Source organism: Rhododendron vialii, chromosome 6a (assembly GCF_030253575.1).
Source record: "Rhododendron vialii isolate Sample 1 chromosome 6a, ASM3025357v1".
NCBI classification, from domain to species: domain Eukaryota; kingdom Viridiplantae; phylum Streptophyta; class Magnoliopsida; order Ericales; family Ericaceae; genus Rhododendron; species Rhododendron vialii.
In genome coordinates, this window is record NC_080562.1 from 41,041,902 (window position 1) to 41,059,427 (window position 17,526).

The 17,526-nt window shown below is 40.4% G+C and overlaps 3 protein-coding genes across 4 annotated transcripts; 1 reads left to right on the forward strand and 2 right to left on the reverse strand.

Annotated features, from left to right (window-relative positions):
* Positions 1-643: 643 nt before the first annotated feature.
* Positions 644-5,416, forward strand: LOC131330481 (uncharacterized). 2 transcript variants are annotated; one of them, XM_058364083.1, is made up of 3 exons: positions 644-1,357; positions 2,854-2,982; positions 3,426-5,416. In XM_058364083.1, exons 1-3 carry the CDS (start codon positions 929-931, stop codon positions 4,995-4,997), a joined length of 2,130 nt encoding a protein of 709 aa, XP_058220066.1. In that variant the 5' UTR covers positions 644-928; the 3' UTR covers positions 4,998-5,416. The 2 variants fall into 2 exon arrangements, with proteins under 2 accessions (XP_058220066.1, XP_058220067.1); XM_058364084.1 differs by lacking the exon at positions 2,854-2,982 and having other exon boundaries at positions 647-1,357.
* Positions 5,417-6,178: 762 nt separating this feature from the next.
* LOC131330482 (uncharacterized) lies at positions 6,179-8,801 on the reverse strand. Its single transcript, XM_058364085.1, has 2 exons — positions 7,784-8,801; positions 6,179-7,318 (listed from the first exon to the last, which is right to left on the reverse strand). The coding sequence occupies exons 1-2, from the start codon at positions 8,779-8,781 to the stop codon at positions 6,202-6,204; spliced, it is 2,115 nt and encodes a 704-aa protein (XP_058220068.1). The 5' UTR covers positions 8,782-8,801; the 3' UTR covers positions 6,179-6,201.
* Positions 8,802-14,081: 5,280 nt separating this feature from the next.
* Positions 14,082-16,892, reverse strand: LOC131330483 (uncharacterized). The gene is made up of 2 exons (XM_058364086.1): positions 15,820-16,892; positions 14,082-15,470 (listed from the first exon to the last, which is right to left on the reverse strand). The coding sequence occupies exons 1-2, from the start codon at positions 16,833-16,835 to the stop codon at positions 14,252-14,254; spliced, it is 2,235 nt and encodes a 744-aa protein (XP_058220069.1). The 5' UTR covers positions 16,836-16,892; the 3' UTR covers positions 14,082-14,251.
* Positions 16,893-17,526: the final 634 nt, after the last annotated feature.

The window sequence follows — 17,526 nt, forward strand, 5'->3', positions numbered from 1 at the left end:
AAGAAATTGTCGGTCATCGGCTCTGACACCATTTGTAGGAAGAAAACTAAACTCCATGGAGGTACGCTACATGTGCTTGATTCATTGCAGAAAAACTGTAAAATTTACATTCGCTACATTCAGGCACAATAGGTGCCGTATAGGTCCCTTGCCTAAAAACTTAAGTCTGTAAAATCGTGAATCAATAAAAAATGCATTGAGAGCCATCTCCTTTTATTTCCACTTGTATTCGACACGAATTTAACCTTGCGCAAACATCCTAGCACTAAGCGGAGTGTGTGTGGAGCCCTCGCTTTGTGAGTGAGTTTAACACTGTAGACTAATTGTGTGGTCGAAGTGTTGTTGAAATTATTATTGTTCTGTAAACAATCTTAATGAATTTAACTCAATATAACATTTCGGAATCCAATCTTTTGCATTTACGTAACTGTTTCATTACTCGATCGCAGAATGACACCGCCGTGGAATCCATTTAACAAGACATTTATGATTGAGTATAGGATTGATAATTCGGTACTCCTGAAGCACTGTCACGTAATTCTCAAATAGCCTTTTCATCTAACACATTGCTAGGGATGAAGCCCATGCCAATTTGCTGTGAATAAATAATCCCAAGAGCGCAATTAATAATGTTTCTTAATATAGCCCGAAGAGCCGTTGACCGGAATTCCCACGATACGCACATGGTCAGTATATACACGATGATACACCGAGGTCTGTATACGTCGCTCTCTCGAGGAAATCCCTGGGAACTGTGATCACTGTACACTCTCTCTCTCTCGCTCTCTCTCTCTCTCTCACCCTCCACTTGTTACATGTCGCCATAACAGAGCTGATGATTAAAGCTCAATGACACCTTTCTCTCTCTAAACCTCTCTCTCTCTCCCTCGGCTCCAGGCTCTCTAATGGCTGAACCACTCCTCCAACAATGAAGATCACCAACAAGACTACTACTCCCTTCCCACCGATTCAGTCCTCGAAAAAATCCCTCAAAAACCTCTCGCCAGATTCAGATCTCTTCCCCAAATCGAAACCCCACCGGCAGCCTCGTCGGAAACCGCGGAGTCCGGCCGGAGGAGTCAGGTTCAAGAGGGACAGGCCTCCGGCGAGCAAGCAGAGCAGGCCAGGAACCCCTCTGTTGAAGTGGAAGTTCGATGAGAGAGAGAAAGAAGAAGAGAGGCCTCCGCCGGAGTTTGGTCGGCGGGAGGTGAGGGGGAGGGAGAGAGAGCCGACGGCGGTTTCGGCGAGGAAGCTCGCCGCCGTGCTATGGCGGTTGCAGTTGCCGGAGGCGACTATCGCCGCCGCGGCCGAGAAATCTAGTCAGTTAAAGAAGGAGAAGAACCAGTTAGGGTTTCAGGTATGCATTTTTAGTTTCAAGATCTGTAGTTTCTGGCTGTCTAGTTTATTTACTGTCTGGGAAATCATGTGAAATTATTTGATTGTTATTATCACAACTGGAATCTAGTGTGCATTTATTGTTAAAGCAACCAAAATGTCTAAATAATCGCGTGAAGCTATATGATTTTGTTTTTTTTGATCTGCGTGAAGCTATTTGATTGAGTATCTCCGACCTTTCTTCAAAGGTAAATGCTAACGTGGCTGAGTATAATATGTAAAAGTTGTATCGATATCTAGAGAAGTGTATTGAAATCCGAACTTTGTTGGCATTAGTTACATATCATCCATCGCCTACTAGACAAATGTAAGCAAGACCCTTCTTCAAATACGAAGATGTCATAGTATTTTTTTTGAAGACTGACGTGTCAATTTGACATCCAAAAAATCTCTCCTCTCAAATAATGGTGTCAAATTTGCTACCACAGACTAAATTTTTTTGTAAGCTATTTTTTGTATTTCACAAAATGCCACTTTTACATTTGCCGTTTGCTGTCATTTTTGAAGCAAATTGGTTGCTGTCAAATTCATGTAGGATTTGACTTTGGATTTGAAGGTAAGATTGGAGAGGCTTGTGGTGCCAGATAGGTGGAGCTCCTCATGGGATTGTACTCTCCCGTTGGAGATGCTCATGAGTCATCACAATGTGGAATCTAATTTGCATTTATTGTTAAAGCAAGAAAAACGTACCACCTTCTTTATTGGCATGTAGCTCGGGGAAATTATTGGTGATTGATTAGTTGCAATTATTGGTACAAGAATTCAGTTCACTAGTCAGGTCAGGTGAATCCAATTCGTGAGTGATGCTTTTGGACAGTTGATCTTTTAACATCGATATTGAATAGCGGAATTATGATCCAACTGTCTGCCCACTATTCACTGAGACCTTCTCTTTTTCTCCTTTGAATGGTAAACTCTCTAAAGGGAACTCTTAATTCGAGTTGGTGTTTTTCTTGTTGAAATGTCATGTCAATGATCAATACCCTTTTCACTTTTTCGAGTGAGCTATATCTTGTATAGACATGTCAAGTTTGATCGGCCGGATTAATAGTGGAGAATAATTTAATCCCCTTGGTGAACAATTTTACTGGTCTAAAATCTAAGGGAGTAGTTAAAACCACATGCCCAAGGTTTAGTGCATCGCAAGTGTTTGTAGGATCGATTGTCTAATGGATTTGTCCGTCCACCAGTGGTATTGCTGAAACTTACTTAGTAAATGACTTCACAGGATTTGTGCTCTGATCCCATGTTGAATCCAACCAATTAAACGGCCTAATGCCTTACAAATATTGGATTTGATGACTGAGATTTGGTGTATGTTGTTTTTGTACTCCTCATCACGTAGGATCAGTTTAGGGGCCAATGTAGTCATATTTGAGAATTGGAGACTTGCCGCCTTGTTATTGGTTAACAATTTTGGGAATTGAGATTTTCCTTATTGATTTTCTTATGCTGCAGTATGGAGCCAGTCATATTGGGTTGCCATTTCTTGCTCATCAAAATAGTAGACCACGTAGGTCTGAAGCAAAGGATTTGGATCTGAGTCCTCGTTCAGTCTGTGGTCCAAGAAATGGTTATTCGTGTAAGGTAAAGTTTTCCTTTGGTATCCTTAATATGAAGACTGTAGACAAACCATTTGCAACTGGTAGAATTGGGATATGCTGGAGTTAAGACTATATACAAAAAGAATAGCTGATCATTTCGTGGCGCAGGGCAGCGTATATCATTTCATGGCCCAGTTTTTTATCCCCTCAGTGATTTTATGTGATTATCCTAACTATCTGCTCTATCTAATTATTAGCACTTGTCTGAGGCACCAAATGAAGAGAAAATTTTGAAAAGAAAAGCTGATCTGAATTCGTTTATCAATATTTAATTTAGTAGATGCTACTGTAAGAGTCGGACGTTTTATACTCCTGTCTAGTTGCTATAGCTTTCCTTAACTGGTTTTCTGTGTTATGTTCTTGAATTTCCACTTTGCTTTCCTTCATCACTCATTTGAACCTACATTTCAATTTTGTGTTCAGCAGTTTGAACCTACATTTCAATTTTCCAACTCTGGAATGGAGGGGGCAACAAAATGGGACCCAATATGCTTGAAAACGTCCGACGAGGTACAACAGATTTACGGTCACTCAAAGCATCCCAAGGAAAGAGGAAATTTTGTCTCAGCCATTTCTGTAATGGAAGTAGAGCTTGAACAAACTCGAGCGCGTGTCCATGATCTTGAGACTGAGAAGCGGTCATCAAAAAAGAAACTAGAGCACTTCTTAAAGAAACTCAGTGAGGAAAGGGCTGCCTGGCGGAGCAGAGAACATGAGAAAATCCGTGCAATCATTGAAGACATCAAAGCCGACTTGAACCGGGAGAGGAAAAATCGGCAGAGGTTGGAAATTGTTAACACCAAGTTAGTCAACGAACTTACTGATGCCAAGGTATCTGCGAAGCGCTATATGCAAGACTACGAAAAGGAGCGGAAGGCCAGAGAGCTAATAGAGGAAGTTTGTGACGAGCTTGCCAAGGAAATTGGAGAAGACAAGGCTGAAGTTGAAGAACTAAAGAGGGAATCCATGAAACTCCGCGAGGAAGTGGATGATGAGAGGAGGATGTTGCAAATGGCCGAGGTTTGGCGTGAAGAACGGGTTCAAATGAAGTTAATTGATGCTAAAGTGATGATTGAAGATAAGTTCTCTCAGATGAAAAGGCTTGTAGCAGATCTAGAAACTTTTCTTACATCAAGAAGTGGAACTCTAGACGTGGAGGAGATGAGACAAGCAGAGTTCCTTCGTCAAGCTGCTTCATTTGTCAATATTCAAGACATCAGGGACTTTAAATATGAGGCGCCGAATCCGGATGACATCTTCTCTGTTTTCGAGGATGTTAATTTCGGTGGGGGCAATGAGAGAGAGGTTGAACAATGTGATGGATATAGTCCTCCTAGCCATGCATCCAAGGTTCATACTGTTAGTCCTGAAGCTAATGTGTTTGATAAAAAGAGTGTTCTGAGACATTCTAATGAATATATTGATCAAAGTGGAGATGAAGAAGATGAGAGTGGGTGGGAAACCGTGACCCATATGGATGATCAGGGGTCGAGCTATTCGCCCAATGGGAGCGACCCATCTGTCAACAAGATTCGCCGCTACAGCAATGTGTCAGAAAGTAGAACGGAATGGGAAGGAAATGGGTGTCAGGAGACACCGGTTACTGAAATCAGGGAGGTTTATGCTGCACCTAAGTCCCATTTGAAGAAAGTCACATCCATATCGCGGCTTTGGAGATCGGGCTCAAATAATAGCGAAAACGTCAAGATAGTCTCAGGGGAACAAAAGAACGGGAGGCTCTCAAATGGAAGGCTTTCTAATGGGGTCGTGGTTTCTCCAGACAGGTATTCCGGTAAAGGCGGAATTATTGCAGCAGATTTGATGGGCCAATGGAGCTCACCCGAGTCGGGGAATCCGCACATAACGCGAGCGATGAAAGGGTGCATTGAATGGCCGCGCGGCGTGCAGAAGAGCAGTAGTTTAAAAGCAAAACTTGTGGAGGCTAAGATGGAAAGTCAAAAGATCCAATTGAAGCACATTCTCAAACAGAAGATTTAGAGAGGTGGCAAGATTCGCAGAGTCGTGTTTGCCTCATGAATTTTCTGATTACATGAGATGAAATCGCGTAGCTTCTGAAGATTAAAACTGCGCGAAGGTTGTTACAGTTTCGCAGTTACGATTCGGGCTCCAACATTTCGACCGTGGTTAGTTCAAAATCGTTGCTGTAAGGTATGAAATCTCATGATCAAACAAGGGGGTTAAATACTTCCAAGAGCTGTTGTATCACACTTCTAGTGTAGGGTCACCTTTTGCATAAAGATTCATAAAGCTGCTCAAGCTATATTTTGATGTACTACTTTTCTTTGTATACTTCCATCAGTTCATGAACAATGTTAGTTCTTTGATTAAGTTGTTCAACATTAACCTGATCAATGACTTGACCTTAATGCTAATTAGAGGGACCACGAAATTGAACATTCTACGCAAGTACTGTATCCATATGTTTGTTGTTGAAACTCTTTGCATGGTAACTAGTACCACCTGGGCTCAATCCTCGTGCCACCTGGGCTCAATCCTCAAGTGAGCCAGGTTGAGTTGTATTCGGAATGTAGAGGTATGAACTGTTCGGTCAACCTGTATTCGGAATGTAGAGGTATGAACTATTCGGTTCGAGCATTTTTTCAAATCAAACCGGCAATTTCAAATCAGACATTTTACAAACTCAATCGAACCTAATCGTTGATAAACCAACCAGTCCGGTTTGGACCGATTTAATCTGATTTTTCAGTTTGGTCCAAAATTTAAAAAATTCTTGTTATTGCGAGCAACATATAAACTCTTTTTTCTCGCATAAAATGTAAACAACCAAAAAGCAAGCCTTGCCTTGTATATAAAATATCATCAAAAGCAACCAATTTAGAAGACGAAATTGCTACTGTAAGGAAGAGGGCCAAAGAAGGGTACAAAAATTTTTGCTAGAAAGTCAATGGGCGCAAAGCATTTGCTTGGTTTTTAAGCCCACAAGTCAGAACGACTAAAAAAATCATATTTTTTTACTTTTTCGATTTCTCTCGTCGAGACGAACTAATATTGGCGTAAAACTAACAAACGCGAAAACAATTTAAATAAAGACAAAATCAAAAAATTGTTGTCACAATTGTTAGTGGAAACACCCCCTCATGAGTCTTGGGGCTAGTAACTAGAGCCACCTTGGCCTTTCCAAAAAAAAAATGATGAATAGCCTTTCAAAAAAAAAAAAAACCTAGAGCCACCTTGGCACAATCCAACCACTAGAAAGTTGCTCCCTTGTACCATAGTAATCCTTCAGTGAGCCTTCTTCACTCCCTGAAGAGTAGTGGTGCATTCCTGTGCTAAGAGAATAAGCAGCAACGCCCTGCCCATAAAATCTGGAAAAGAAGATTTTTTCCTCCATTTTAGGGGCTTTTGCCTCCGCCGAGAGAGCCGATAAAGCGCTGATGTACAACGTATGGTTTCCCACACTCTCAACTCTCTCCCAGCTCATTGTAGAAGGGTTCAACTTGAAAACCTGCACCCATTTTCCCATGACACCGACGAAAATCGAGAGAAGCTCTCCGTCACACCCGGCCAAGAAGTTGCGGTCGAAAGAGTCGCAAGGCGTTTTGGTGTTCGCTAGAACTTCCCAATCGCAGCCAGCACCTCCCTCTAGTCTCAGAACTCCAAGATTTCCACTCTCGCCCATGAAGTAAAAGGCGTTGTTGGTGAAAATCGGACTGCTGAAACTTGGTTGGAAAACTGGAGCGTATTCCACCACATTGTAACTCCATTCCTCCTCCCTTGCACGACTGGTGTATATGCCAACACTGGTGTAACAAAACGTGGCCGCAACGACAACACAATCGGAAGAAGATGGCACGGATGAGAAGCCAAAGCGTGTTAAGCCACACATCAGGCCTAGACGAAGCAAGGCCGGATGTGTTACAATTTCCTTGGTAAAAGGGTTGAAAAAGGTTAAGCAATGTTGGAATCCTTCTTCTGGAAAATCAGTTGTTGGCAAGTGTTGACACAACAGTAACCAACCATCACTGCAATGGCAGAGGATAGAATCTTGCAGCGATTTGGGGATCCGAACGAGGTATCTATCTCCGCCACTTGGGTCAACAAAGCTGCAAACACCGTTGTTTTTCTCAAAATTCATAAGCCATGGAGATGATAGAGGATGATGGCGCCGGTCTAGTCCCTCTTTTGCTTCAGTCTTCTCATTTTCTTCTGTTTCTGCTCCCTCTTCGCTCTCTTCATCTTTCTCGTCTGCTTCTTCTTCTTCCTCCTCCTCCTCCTCCTCCTCCTTTTGCTCTTTATTTCCAGTTATGGCAAGAGCTTCTATATTCAAGTTTGGTAACCTATGCCAAGAACAAGAAGAGCCAGAATGCCGATAAAAAAAGAAGAATCAGATGACTATCTTTCCTTTGTACCAGCGCATAAAAACTGATCAATCTTTCGAGAAACAAAAACTGATACGGAAATTTTTTTTCTCTGAATTACTTCAGTCACATACAAGAAGATCGATTAATTCAAACTTCAAACCAGTTTATCTATATTAACAACACAGGGCTTGCAATAAGTTGCAACAGAGCTATCCAAGCTACCGATCAACATGCGTTTAATTCAAAGTACCGACCAACATGCGTTTAATTTTCAGATGTTGTCTTCATATCCTTCAATTGAAACATTAGTGTGTTCCTCAAACAAAGAAAACACCATTGTGTATCATGCATGTATAGGTGAGACAAATCATAGCCAAAACTTCAAAAAAAAAAGGGTTATAAACTACATGTACTCATAAAAAACTTTAAAAGTGTTGTTACCTCAAATCAGGCAAAACCCAAAAAGGTGACTCCCATGGTGTCGATAAATTTAGACAAGGCAAAAGTAGTGAAATACTTCCATCAGCAATGTCGTACATGCACAAGTCTCTATCTGTGTATCCAGGGAAATACACACAATTCCCTCTTACTTGATCCTGGTCGGTAGCAGGGCACGAAATCGCATAACGGTTGCACAAGAAAAATGCTCGGTCTTTGGCGTTGTCCACTCTCTCCCAAGTCACAGAAGCCCAGTCCAATTTGAAAATCTGGATACCAACAACTTGCCTGAGTAATCTTCCCCCACCTAGGGTAGCTATGGTGAAAAGTTCCCCACCAGATTCGACCAAGACCAGTTGAGCCCATTGTGAAAGCGGCTCGTAATCTGAAGGTAGTCTAGTCCCCAACGGTCTTATGAAAAGATCGCTAGTACTTTGTTCGGTTGTGTCAATTGATACGAGCTCGCCTCCATAATATGTTTCGGCGTATAATTTGCCGTTGCAACTAACAGGACTGCGAAGATAATTTTTGCGGCCAGCACTACTTTCGGCTATGGCCTCGATCACTTTACCGTATCTTTTCTCAAACCAAACTTGGTTTTCAAGACGACAGTAGAGTATTCTGCGTAGACCGCCGTCGAATAAAAAGAGCGTGCAGCTTGGATCGGCCGGAGGGGACGACAAAGCACAGGCGTTGATATCAGTTTTCGGGTCTAGTTCGTCGTGAGGCGGTAGAAGGATGGACTCCAGGGTGACGGGGTTGAAGAGGGAGAACTGGTCATCTTCGTCGGATAGAATCAGCCAGCCGTGACACGAATTGTGAACGTAGTTGTTGCGTAATTCTGGAACAGACCGAACAGAGGAGTTGTTGTTTTGGTTGGAGGGTGGGTGTGATATGGAGTAGAAAGTCTGGTTTCTGAGGCCTCTGCCGTGATCAAACACGAGCCATGGATATGGCCCTCGCGGCGGCGGCGGGGAATGACGAGGCCTTCTCTCTTCCATGTATCAAAAGCCTGTGTTGAGATCAAAGGTAGATAGATACAGACATACAGAGAGTTTGATGCCGGTATATATAGGAAATATAAAGGCTTGGAAATATTCCCTTCATAACTGGCTTTCCTTTTACAACACCTTTTTAGAGTCTCCTAATCTTACTAGAATACGGATTTCTAAATTAAAAAGAGTTTATAGGGGATTGGTTTTAGTGTTCAAACGTTGTAGTATTCTTTTGGTGTAGGTGTTAGGTGTAATTTTGATGTGTGTTGTGCATGTTTTTTTGTTAGTTACAGAGGGGTGTACATTGAAAGCATATGGTACAATAGTTTTGGAGGATGATAACTCATATTTTTGGTGCCTATTAGACATTTTTGGCTCAATCGTGACACATACGATGGTGTGGTGGCCTATATATTTTTCCTACATAAATCTTGACCGTTAGATTTAACATACATTTTTTCTGCATAAATCTTAACACTTCATTCAACCTTGGTAGTTTGGTAAATACTTTACATTTTTTGGAATAAATGGTTGAGTAATGATTTTTTCAATTTTGGTAATTGCTTTTTCAGTTTTGGTAATGATTTTGCATTCTTTCTGATCTCTTTTTCAAATTCCTTCAATTTTAAATGGAAACCACATCTATATGGATGATTTTCTTCTTTCCTATTATATTCCTTTTAGCTAACCTTCCATTATTTGTGTTGCTATTTTTTATGCTATTTTCTACTGCAATTTGCCTCCCTCCCCCTCTCTCTCTCTCTCTCTCTCTCTCTGGTAAAAGTTTAGTACCGCTTCCCTTCTTTTTTTTTTTACTTTTGTTAGTTTGTTTATTTTTTTCTAAGTAATATAGATACTTTTGTTTGTTAATTCATCCTAGCTCTCTCTTCTTCTTTTTTTGTGTAGAGGAAGGCCAAACAATTTGATGTACTTATTGTACTTTTATGTGGGTGTTATTACTCATTTCTTTTTCTTTTCACAAGCCGTACACAAAGGATGAGTCGAATTATTCTATTTCAAGGTGTGTGAGTCAATTTCCCATGCTATATACACGAAGTAGATATAGCATTTCTGTACCAGGTTTTCTTCAAATATAGCATTTTTTTGGTTTTTGTGAGTACCTTTTCTTAGGTGGATCGTTTCAATAAGTAAGAAGTAAACCCTCTAAAAAAAGGGCAAATTTTCGTAGTCATCCCTGTAGTTTTACGGTTGTCTCACTTTCGTCCCTCTAGTTTTAAAGTGCTCTAATTTCGTCCCTGTAGTTTGTTTTACGTTCCAAATTAGTAAAATCGTTAACACCGTTAACGAAACTAACGGGAAAAAAAAATAAGTGTTCTAATTTTCAATCCGTTTGAACCGGTGCAAATATTTTATTTTTCTGATCATTTTATCTTAAATGGTCATAATAAATTTTTGGCTCTAAGGCCTTTCAATGAGCACCCTAAGAGAGCCCTTAAACTAAATAAGGAGTCTTCAGGTGCTCGTTGAAAGGCCTTAGAACCAAAAATTCATTACGACCATTTAGGATAAAATGATCAAAAAAATAAGATCTTCGCACCGGTTCAAACAGATTGAAAATTGAAACACATTTTTTTTTCCGTTAGTTTCGTTAACGGTGTTAACGATTTTACCAATTTGGAACGTAAAACAAACTACATGGACGAAATTAGAGCACTTTGAAACTAGAGGGACGAAAGTGAGACAACCGTAAAACTACAGGGACGAGTACGAAAATTTGCCCCTAAAAAAAACAGCATTACACCGAGCACAAAATTGGAAACTGAATTTGAGGTTCCTAATTGTGTTATATTTTATATAGAGGAACATTGAATTGAAAATAGGGTCATTTAGGGTCATCTTTTGCATTAAGCTATATTTAATGTACTACTATTTTTCTTTGTATACTTCCATCAGTTCATGAACAATGTTAGTTCTTTGATTAAGTTGTTCAACATTAACCTGATCAACGACTTGACTTGACCTTAATGCTAATTAGAGGGACCTCGAAATTGAACATTTGTATCCATATGTTTGTTGAAACTCTTTGCATAGTAGCTATTACCACCTAGGCTCAATCATCGTACCGTGAGCTCTTCCAAATGTGAGTTTTTTTTTTCTTCAAAAAAATGTATTTAATCCGCGGTCTTTCGAATGGGAGGTTTTATTTATTTATGTAATTTGGAGTCGATCTCACCTAGGGCAACTTTAGATTGTGTGGCCACACCATAAACCGGAGCTTACTTCCACATTTCGCAAAAGTTTTCGTATGCGGGAAGAGTGGCTCAAAGGATCGAATGAGAGTGTTAAACGTTGTTGGAACCAGTTATATGAATCTAATCATATGCATACTGCCTACGTGAAACTTCTACTTTTAATTGGAAACGTTCATATGTGTTTACCTAGTTTCATATGTGGTTCATATGTGATAAACCAACCGGTCTGGTTTGGACCGATTTAATCTGATTTTTCAGTTTGGACCAAAATTTAAAAAAATTCTTGTGTTTTTTGCCATCAAGATCAAAATCTTTTGTCATCAGACTGCTGCATAAGAACAATAAAACTTAAAATCCATACTAATAGATAGCAATTTTGTTCACCCTCACTTTGTTTAACTTTGCGAGAGTATATGCTCATTCCGTGTCTTACTATGATAATTGGAACCACTCATTTTATTTGAATTCTTTTGTTAGGAGACTCGACAAAAATTCAGCTTAATTGGATATTGATAAGTGCTCAATCTAACAAATCAATTTTTCAGTCAAGAATTTGAATGAAAAGAAACAAACTTACCGATATTCGATTGAGTTGAATTTTATCATGATCTCCTAACAAATGAATATGAAAAAATTGAATGGTTTCGATCAGCAAATTGGGACACGGAATGAGCATACCCTCGCCGATGATGAACAAAATTGCTCTCAAACTGACAAGTCCACAAAGACCAAAATCCCTTGCCGTTAAAACTAATTCATCAGAAAAAATGAAAGCAGAACATGAAACAAAACAAGTGCCTTATTCCTTTCCTGAAACCAACTTAAATGAACTCAACCAGCATTTACCAAATTGCGTCGCCATTATAATACCAATTCAATGGCCCTTCTTCCCGAAAGAACACCCCTCGGTGAGTCTTGCACGACCGCTAGTCGGCTGTGCACAAACACTGTCTGACAGTTCCCACGTACCACAACTGTTTGTGAATGGCTAAACACGGTTGTTATGTTGAAGCCACCTTGGCACTTTAACATCCGTGAAGAAAGAGTTGGGCGACTGATCGATCATGTCGAAATCAAGATAAACTTAACCCGTAAAATGGATTTAGGAGAGGTGGTTTAGTTGGCCATTTGTGGAGTGGAACAAACTAGAGTTGTTTTCTTAGGAGAGGAGAGGAAAGAGAATGTCTCACACTTTTGGCTTGGGATTTTTAGAGAGTGAAAGAAGAGTCTTCTTTCGCTCTCTCTAAAAATGCCAAGCCAATTAACGGGTTGAGCAGCTTGGAGGTGCAATTAGTGTGAGACTGTGTGACCACGTTGCTTTGTTTTCTTCTGGTCCCATCAAGCTGAAATCCATCCACATATGTACACTAGCTTCAAGACAAGTTGGCTTCATTGGTGTCAGACACAAAATTCCAATATTTTATTGGTGAGAGAACCATGCATACAAATCAAGCAATTACATCTTTTTCCAACCAGATTTCTACTTCAGGTGGGATACAACCTGAATGAGAAACAAGATTTTTCCTAAGACATAAATTAGCAAGACAATGAGCAACTTTGTTTTGTTCCTATAGCACCAAACAAAGAACCAGCTTCTGTCCTTAGCCCATTCCTTGATATCTTTGACCGTCGTGCTAATCTTCCAAGGGCTTGAGCCTTTCGTAGCTGTAACAGCATTAACCAACTCCAAACAGTGTGATTCAAAGATTACTTCGGGAAGATTCATCTCTAGAGCAGTGGCACAAGCAATTCGAAGAGCCCAGACCTCGATAGAAATAACCAGTAACATTTTACTAGGAGGACATAACAAGTATCGATTGGAGGGCTCAATTGCACACAATTAAACACTCAACAGCGACTAAACAAGACGCTTGAGCTTGTGCTACTTCTTCTCGAGCTCAGCCGGTGGGTTCAGCAAATCATTATCGTTAGGAAGCACCGTGTTTGCTGAATAGCAAGCGAGAGCAGGATTCGTTTGCAGAATCGCCGACTGCAGCAGGAGGGGGGAGGGATGCGAGCAACATATAAACTCTTTTTTCTCTCATAAAATATAGTGAACCACCAAAAAGCAAGCCTTGCCTTATAAAATATCATCAAAAGCAATCGAGTTACACAATTTAGAAGAAGAAATTGTAGTATAAAGGAAGAGGGCCAAGGGAGAGTACAAAATTTTTGCTAGAAAGTCAATGGGCGCAAAGCATTTGATTGGCTTTTAAGTCCACAAGTCAGATGTGTCAACTATCCATGTGTAACTTGGCAAGTCTAATGGTAGTTTTCTAGTGCAGATAGAATTCCAGTTTTGTTCAATTTACTATTTCGGTTTAAAAACTTGAGAAATTGGGCCGAACCAAGTCTCTTTTGGTTCGGTTTAACCTGTTTCGCTTTGAATAAACCGGATCAAATCGGTTACCACTAGGTTTGCACTTTTGATTCGGTTTAACCAGTTTTTCTTTGACCCCTACCACCACAGGGATCCGAGGAAGGTGCCGTGCACAGCAAATTGCCGCCGCTCCGGTCTCGCTCCGACGATCGAAAACGTTCACTTTGTAAAGCTTGTTGAGTAGAATAAGTGTACCAAAAATCAACTTGATTGAATATCATTAAGTGACTGTACATGCAGGGTCTAATCCAAGCAAGCCTATAGGTCTACAGGGATTGACTGCACACCGGTATCTCACATAACTGTTACCTTGGGAGAGTTGTTTCATTCTACCGCATTTGTAGGATCCAAATATGCTCCCAGAGTTCACATTTTGTAGTAGTGTGGATCTAGCACTCTCAAATGAGGCCGGACCGCATACTTACTTTGAAGGCTTGACATTTTTTAGCACTCCCAATTATGATCCGCAGACTTTTTGAGTTCTATATAATTTACCCTACTGCTTGCCAATGGACCAAATAGTTATCCCGTTGCAGAATCATTCTGGGATGTCTAGCCTGTCTAGGGCATCATTTACCAGAAAATCAATTCAATAGGAGACCAATATTAATGAAAAGAAAAGAAACAAACACAATCAACATAAAACACACACAACCAATAAAAACAAACACACGAGAGAAATGAAAAGAAAAGACCGTGCGGGTATGTGAATAAAATCTAGCCAAAATAATAATACATAACTTGACATCAAGATTAAGTGAAGAAGAAAATTGTTGATGATACAAGAAAAAAGTAGTACTACTATCATAAGGCATAACAACCAATTCCAAACAATGAATGACCATCGTATCGTTGTACTAAAATAAAATAAGCTAGCTTGTAACTAGTGCCATCTTGGTACAATCCAACCACTAGAAAGTTGCTCCCTTGTACCATAGTAATCCTTCAGTGAGCCTTCTTCACTCCCTGAAGAGTAGTGGTACATTCCTGAAGCAAGAGAGTATGACACAATGCCCTGCTCACAAAATCTAGGAAGATAAATCTTGTCTTCCATTTTAGGGGTTTTTGCCTGAATGGAGAGAGCCGATGAATGGTTAATATACAACGTATGATTTCCCAGACTGTGAACTCTCTCCCAAACCAGTTTAGAGCGATCCAACTTGAAAATCTCTACTCTTTTTCCCAAGTCGGTGATGAATATAGAAAGAAGTTTTCCATCACACTCGGCCAAGAAGTTGCGATTGAAGGACTTGCAAGGTGTTGGGGTGTTTTCGAGAATTTCCCAGCTGCAACCATCGTTGTCATCACTTCCTTCTAATCTCAACACTCTGAGTCCTCCATTTCTGTTCAAAAAGTAAAAGGCTCCATTGGCGAAAATTGGAATGCTCATGAATGGTAGTTCAAAGCTCTCTAACTTAAAATGGCTCCATTCCTCCTCCCTTGAACGACTAATATATATGCCGTAGTAACATGAGACCACAACAACAACACACTTGGAAGACGACGGAGAGGATGAGAAGCCAAATTGGGAGCCCTCAAACATTAGTTGAGGAAGGGCTGGATATGTTATAGTTTCCTTGGTAAAAGGATTGAAAAAAATTAAGCGATGCTGATATGGCTCTTCTGGATCGTTTGTTGTCGACCATTGACACATAAGTAACCAACCATCTTTGCAGAGGCAGAGGGTAGTGTTTCTCAGTGATTTGGGAATCCGAACGAGGTACTTGTCGTTGTGATGTGGGTCAACAAAACTGAAAACACCAGAGCTTTTCTCAAGATTGATGAGCCAAGGAGATGATAGAGAACAAGGACGATGATCTGAACCAGACATTGCGGTTCTCCATTCGATATGGGGGGCTAGTTGTCGAGTCATTGTGGATACGGCCCGGAATTTCATGTAGTCGACTGGCATTAGCAGCCCAGTAATTGCTTTTAAGATTTCCAATGGCAGGTCAAGCAAATTTAGTCTCTCTTTTGCTTCTATCTTCACATCATCTTCTTTTCCGATGACCTCTTTCCTCTCTTCCCCGCTGCCTCGTTCTTCTTCTTTCTTCTGCTCTTCACTTATGAGCACATCTTTTCTACTATCCTCATTTGTCAACCTATTGCAATAAACAGCAAAAATTCAGAGGTCCTTCCAAAGAAAAGAGAAATTTAGTCTCTGAGGTTCTTGAGCAAGAGAAATTAACCAACAGAAAATCCAGAAAGAAAGCAACAAAGCAGTTGATATCAACTTCGAATTCGATTCATTAACTAACCAACAACAATATCTATCAAGTTGAAATTACAAAGCCTAAGTTAGAATATAAACTAACAAATTAATTAGGATGGTAATAAATTTTCAAGATTTTCTTCTTTTCCCAGATTCTGTAGTGGAAGCAAATTCAATCATGTATGTATATACTTGGGAATTAAAGAGCTAGCAGAGCAATGCTATGTATCTATTGTTACCTCAAATCAGGCATTACCCATATGGGTGACTTCCACGGTGTCGGTAAACTTGGACACGGCAAAGATACTGAAATACTGTCATCCTCAATGTTGTATGCATACAAGCTTTTATCCTCAACCAGAGTGAAATAAACACAAGTCCCTCCTCCCACCACTTGATCTGTGCAAATAGCAGGGCACGAAACTGCATACTGGTTGCACACGAAAAATACTCGATCTTTGACGCTTTCCACTCTTTCCCAAATCAGACGAGTCAAGTCCAATTTGAAAATCTCAATACCATTAACATCTGTATACCTTCTTGCCCCGTACATGGCAATTATGCAGTAAATCTCCCCATTCGATTCAACCAAGTATTTACCTACATGTGATGAAATTTGCTCGTAATCCGAAGGTAGCTCAGCCCCCAACCGTTTTATGACAAGATGGCTAGTGTCTTGTTCAACCGTGTCAATCGATACAAGTTGGCTTTTATTACGTATTGCGGCGTATAATTTACCTTTGCAACAAACAGGAAGATGAAGGAAATCCGTGTCATGTTTCCTTCCCCTTATAGGGTCAATCTCCTTAGCATAGCTCTTCGCAATCCATTTTTTGTTTTCAAGACGGCAAAAGAGTATTCTTCGTAGACCCCTGTCGAATACAAAAAGCGTGCAATTAGGATTGCTAGGAGGGAATGACAAAGTGCAGCCTAGTAATGCTGTTTCCGGATCGAGTTTGTTAGGCGGTAGGAGGACAGACTCGAGAGTGACGGGGTTGAAGAGGGAGAACTGATCATCGTCGTCGTTGTTGGAGAGGATCAACCAGCCGTGACATGAATTCCAAACGAACTTGTTGCGAAGTTCTGGAACGGATCGAACAGAGGAGCTGTTATTGTTGTTTTTGTTTTGTCCGGAGGGTGGTGGGTGTGGTATGGTGTGAAAAGTCTGGTCTTTGAAGCCCCTGCCGTGGGAAAATACGAGCCACGGGTACGCCGCCGGTGGAGGCGGGCATTGACGGGTCCGTCTCTCTTCCATGGCCTGAAACAAAAACGTTCAATGCTACGTAAAGGGAATCAATCAGAGAAGGAAATAAAGTGGTGAAATATATATATACACACACACATACATACACACACTGAATCCTATTGAAATTTAATTATATAGATTCCCAAAGTTTCCGAATCCTATCACAATACTAAATAGGAAGTAGTAATTATTCAGCCTTTCTAGAGTACTAAGTGGCGATGCCTACGAAATACTTTCAACCATTTATGTTGTGAGGAGTATCACGTGGCACTTGGGGGTAACTATTGAATAATTAGCCATGAGTGGGACTAAATAACTAGTTTCTGAATCCTACCACAATACTACAATTCTAAAGTAGGTGAGATTTCTGTTACATTAGGGACAAAGAAAACTTATCCCGAAAGTGCCACGAAAAGAGCAATTAGTGGTTGAGATTCACTTTGATGTGTGGAACACAATCATCAAAGTGAATCTCAAGTCTCAGCCACTGATTGCTTTTTTGGGGACATTTTCGGGGATAAATTTTCTTTGTACGTAGCATTACTCGAATTCTGTTATTGCCTTATTGAACCAATTAAGTTGAGGGAAATAATCATGGGCTCGTTTTTTGGGGGATTTGGGGTTGCCTGATGAGAAGAACACCAAACAAAAAATGAAAAACGACCCTTTCAAATTCAACTTTGTGGATAGTATTGAAAAC

Coding starts and splice junctions, on each gene's coding strand:
- LOC131330481 (XM_058364083.1), top strand. CDS start 929: ATGAAGATCACCAACAAGACTACTACTCCCTTCCCACCGATTCAGTCC. Junction 1,358..2,853: donor AGAACCAGTTAGGGTTTCAG/GTATGCATTTTT, acceptor CTTATGCTGCAG/TATGGAGCCAGTCATATTGG. Junction 2,983..3,425: donor GAAATGGTTATTCGTGTAAG/GTAAAGTTTTCC, acceptor TGTGTTCAGCAG/TTTGAACCTACATTTCAATT.
- LOC131330482 (XM_058364085.1), bottom strand. CDS start 8,781: ATGGAAGAGAGAAGGCCTCGTCATTCCCCGCCGCCGCCGCGAGGGCCA. Junction 7,319..7,783: donor TGGGTTTTGCCTGATTTGAG/GTAACAACACTT, acceptor TTCTTGGCATAG/GTTACCAAACTTGAATATAG.
- LOC131330483 (XM_058364086.1), bottom strand. CDS start 16,835: ATGGAAGAGAGACGGACCCGTCAATGCCCGCCTCCACCGGCGGCGTAC. Junction 15,471..15,819: donor TGGGTAATGCCTGATTTGAG/GTAACAATAGAT, acceptor TTATTGCAATAG/GTTGACAAATGAGGATAGTA.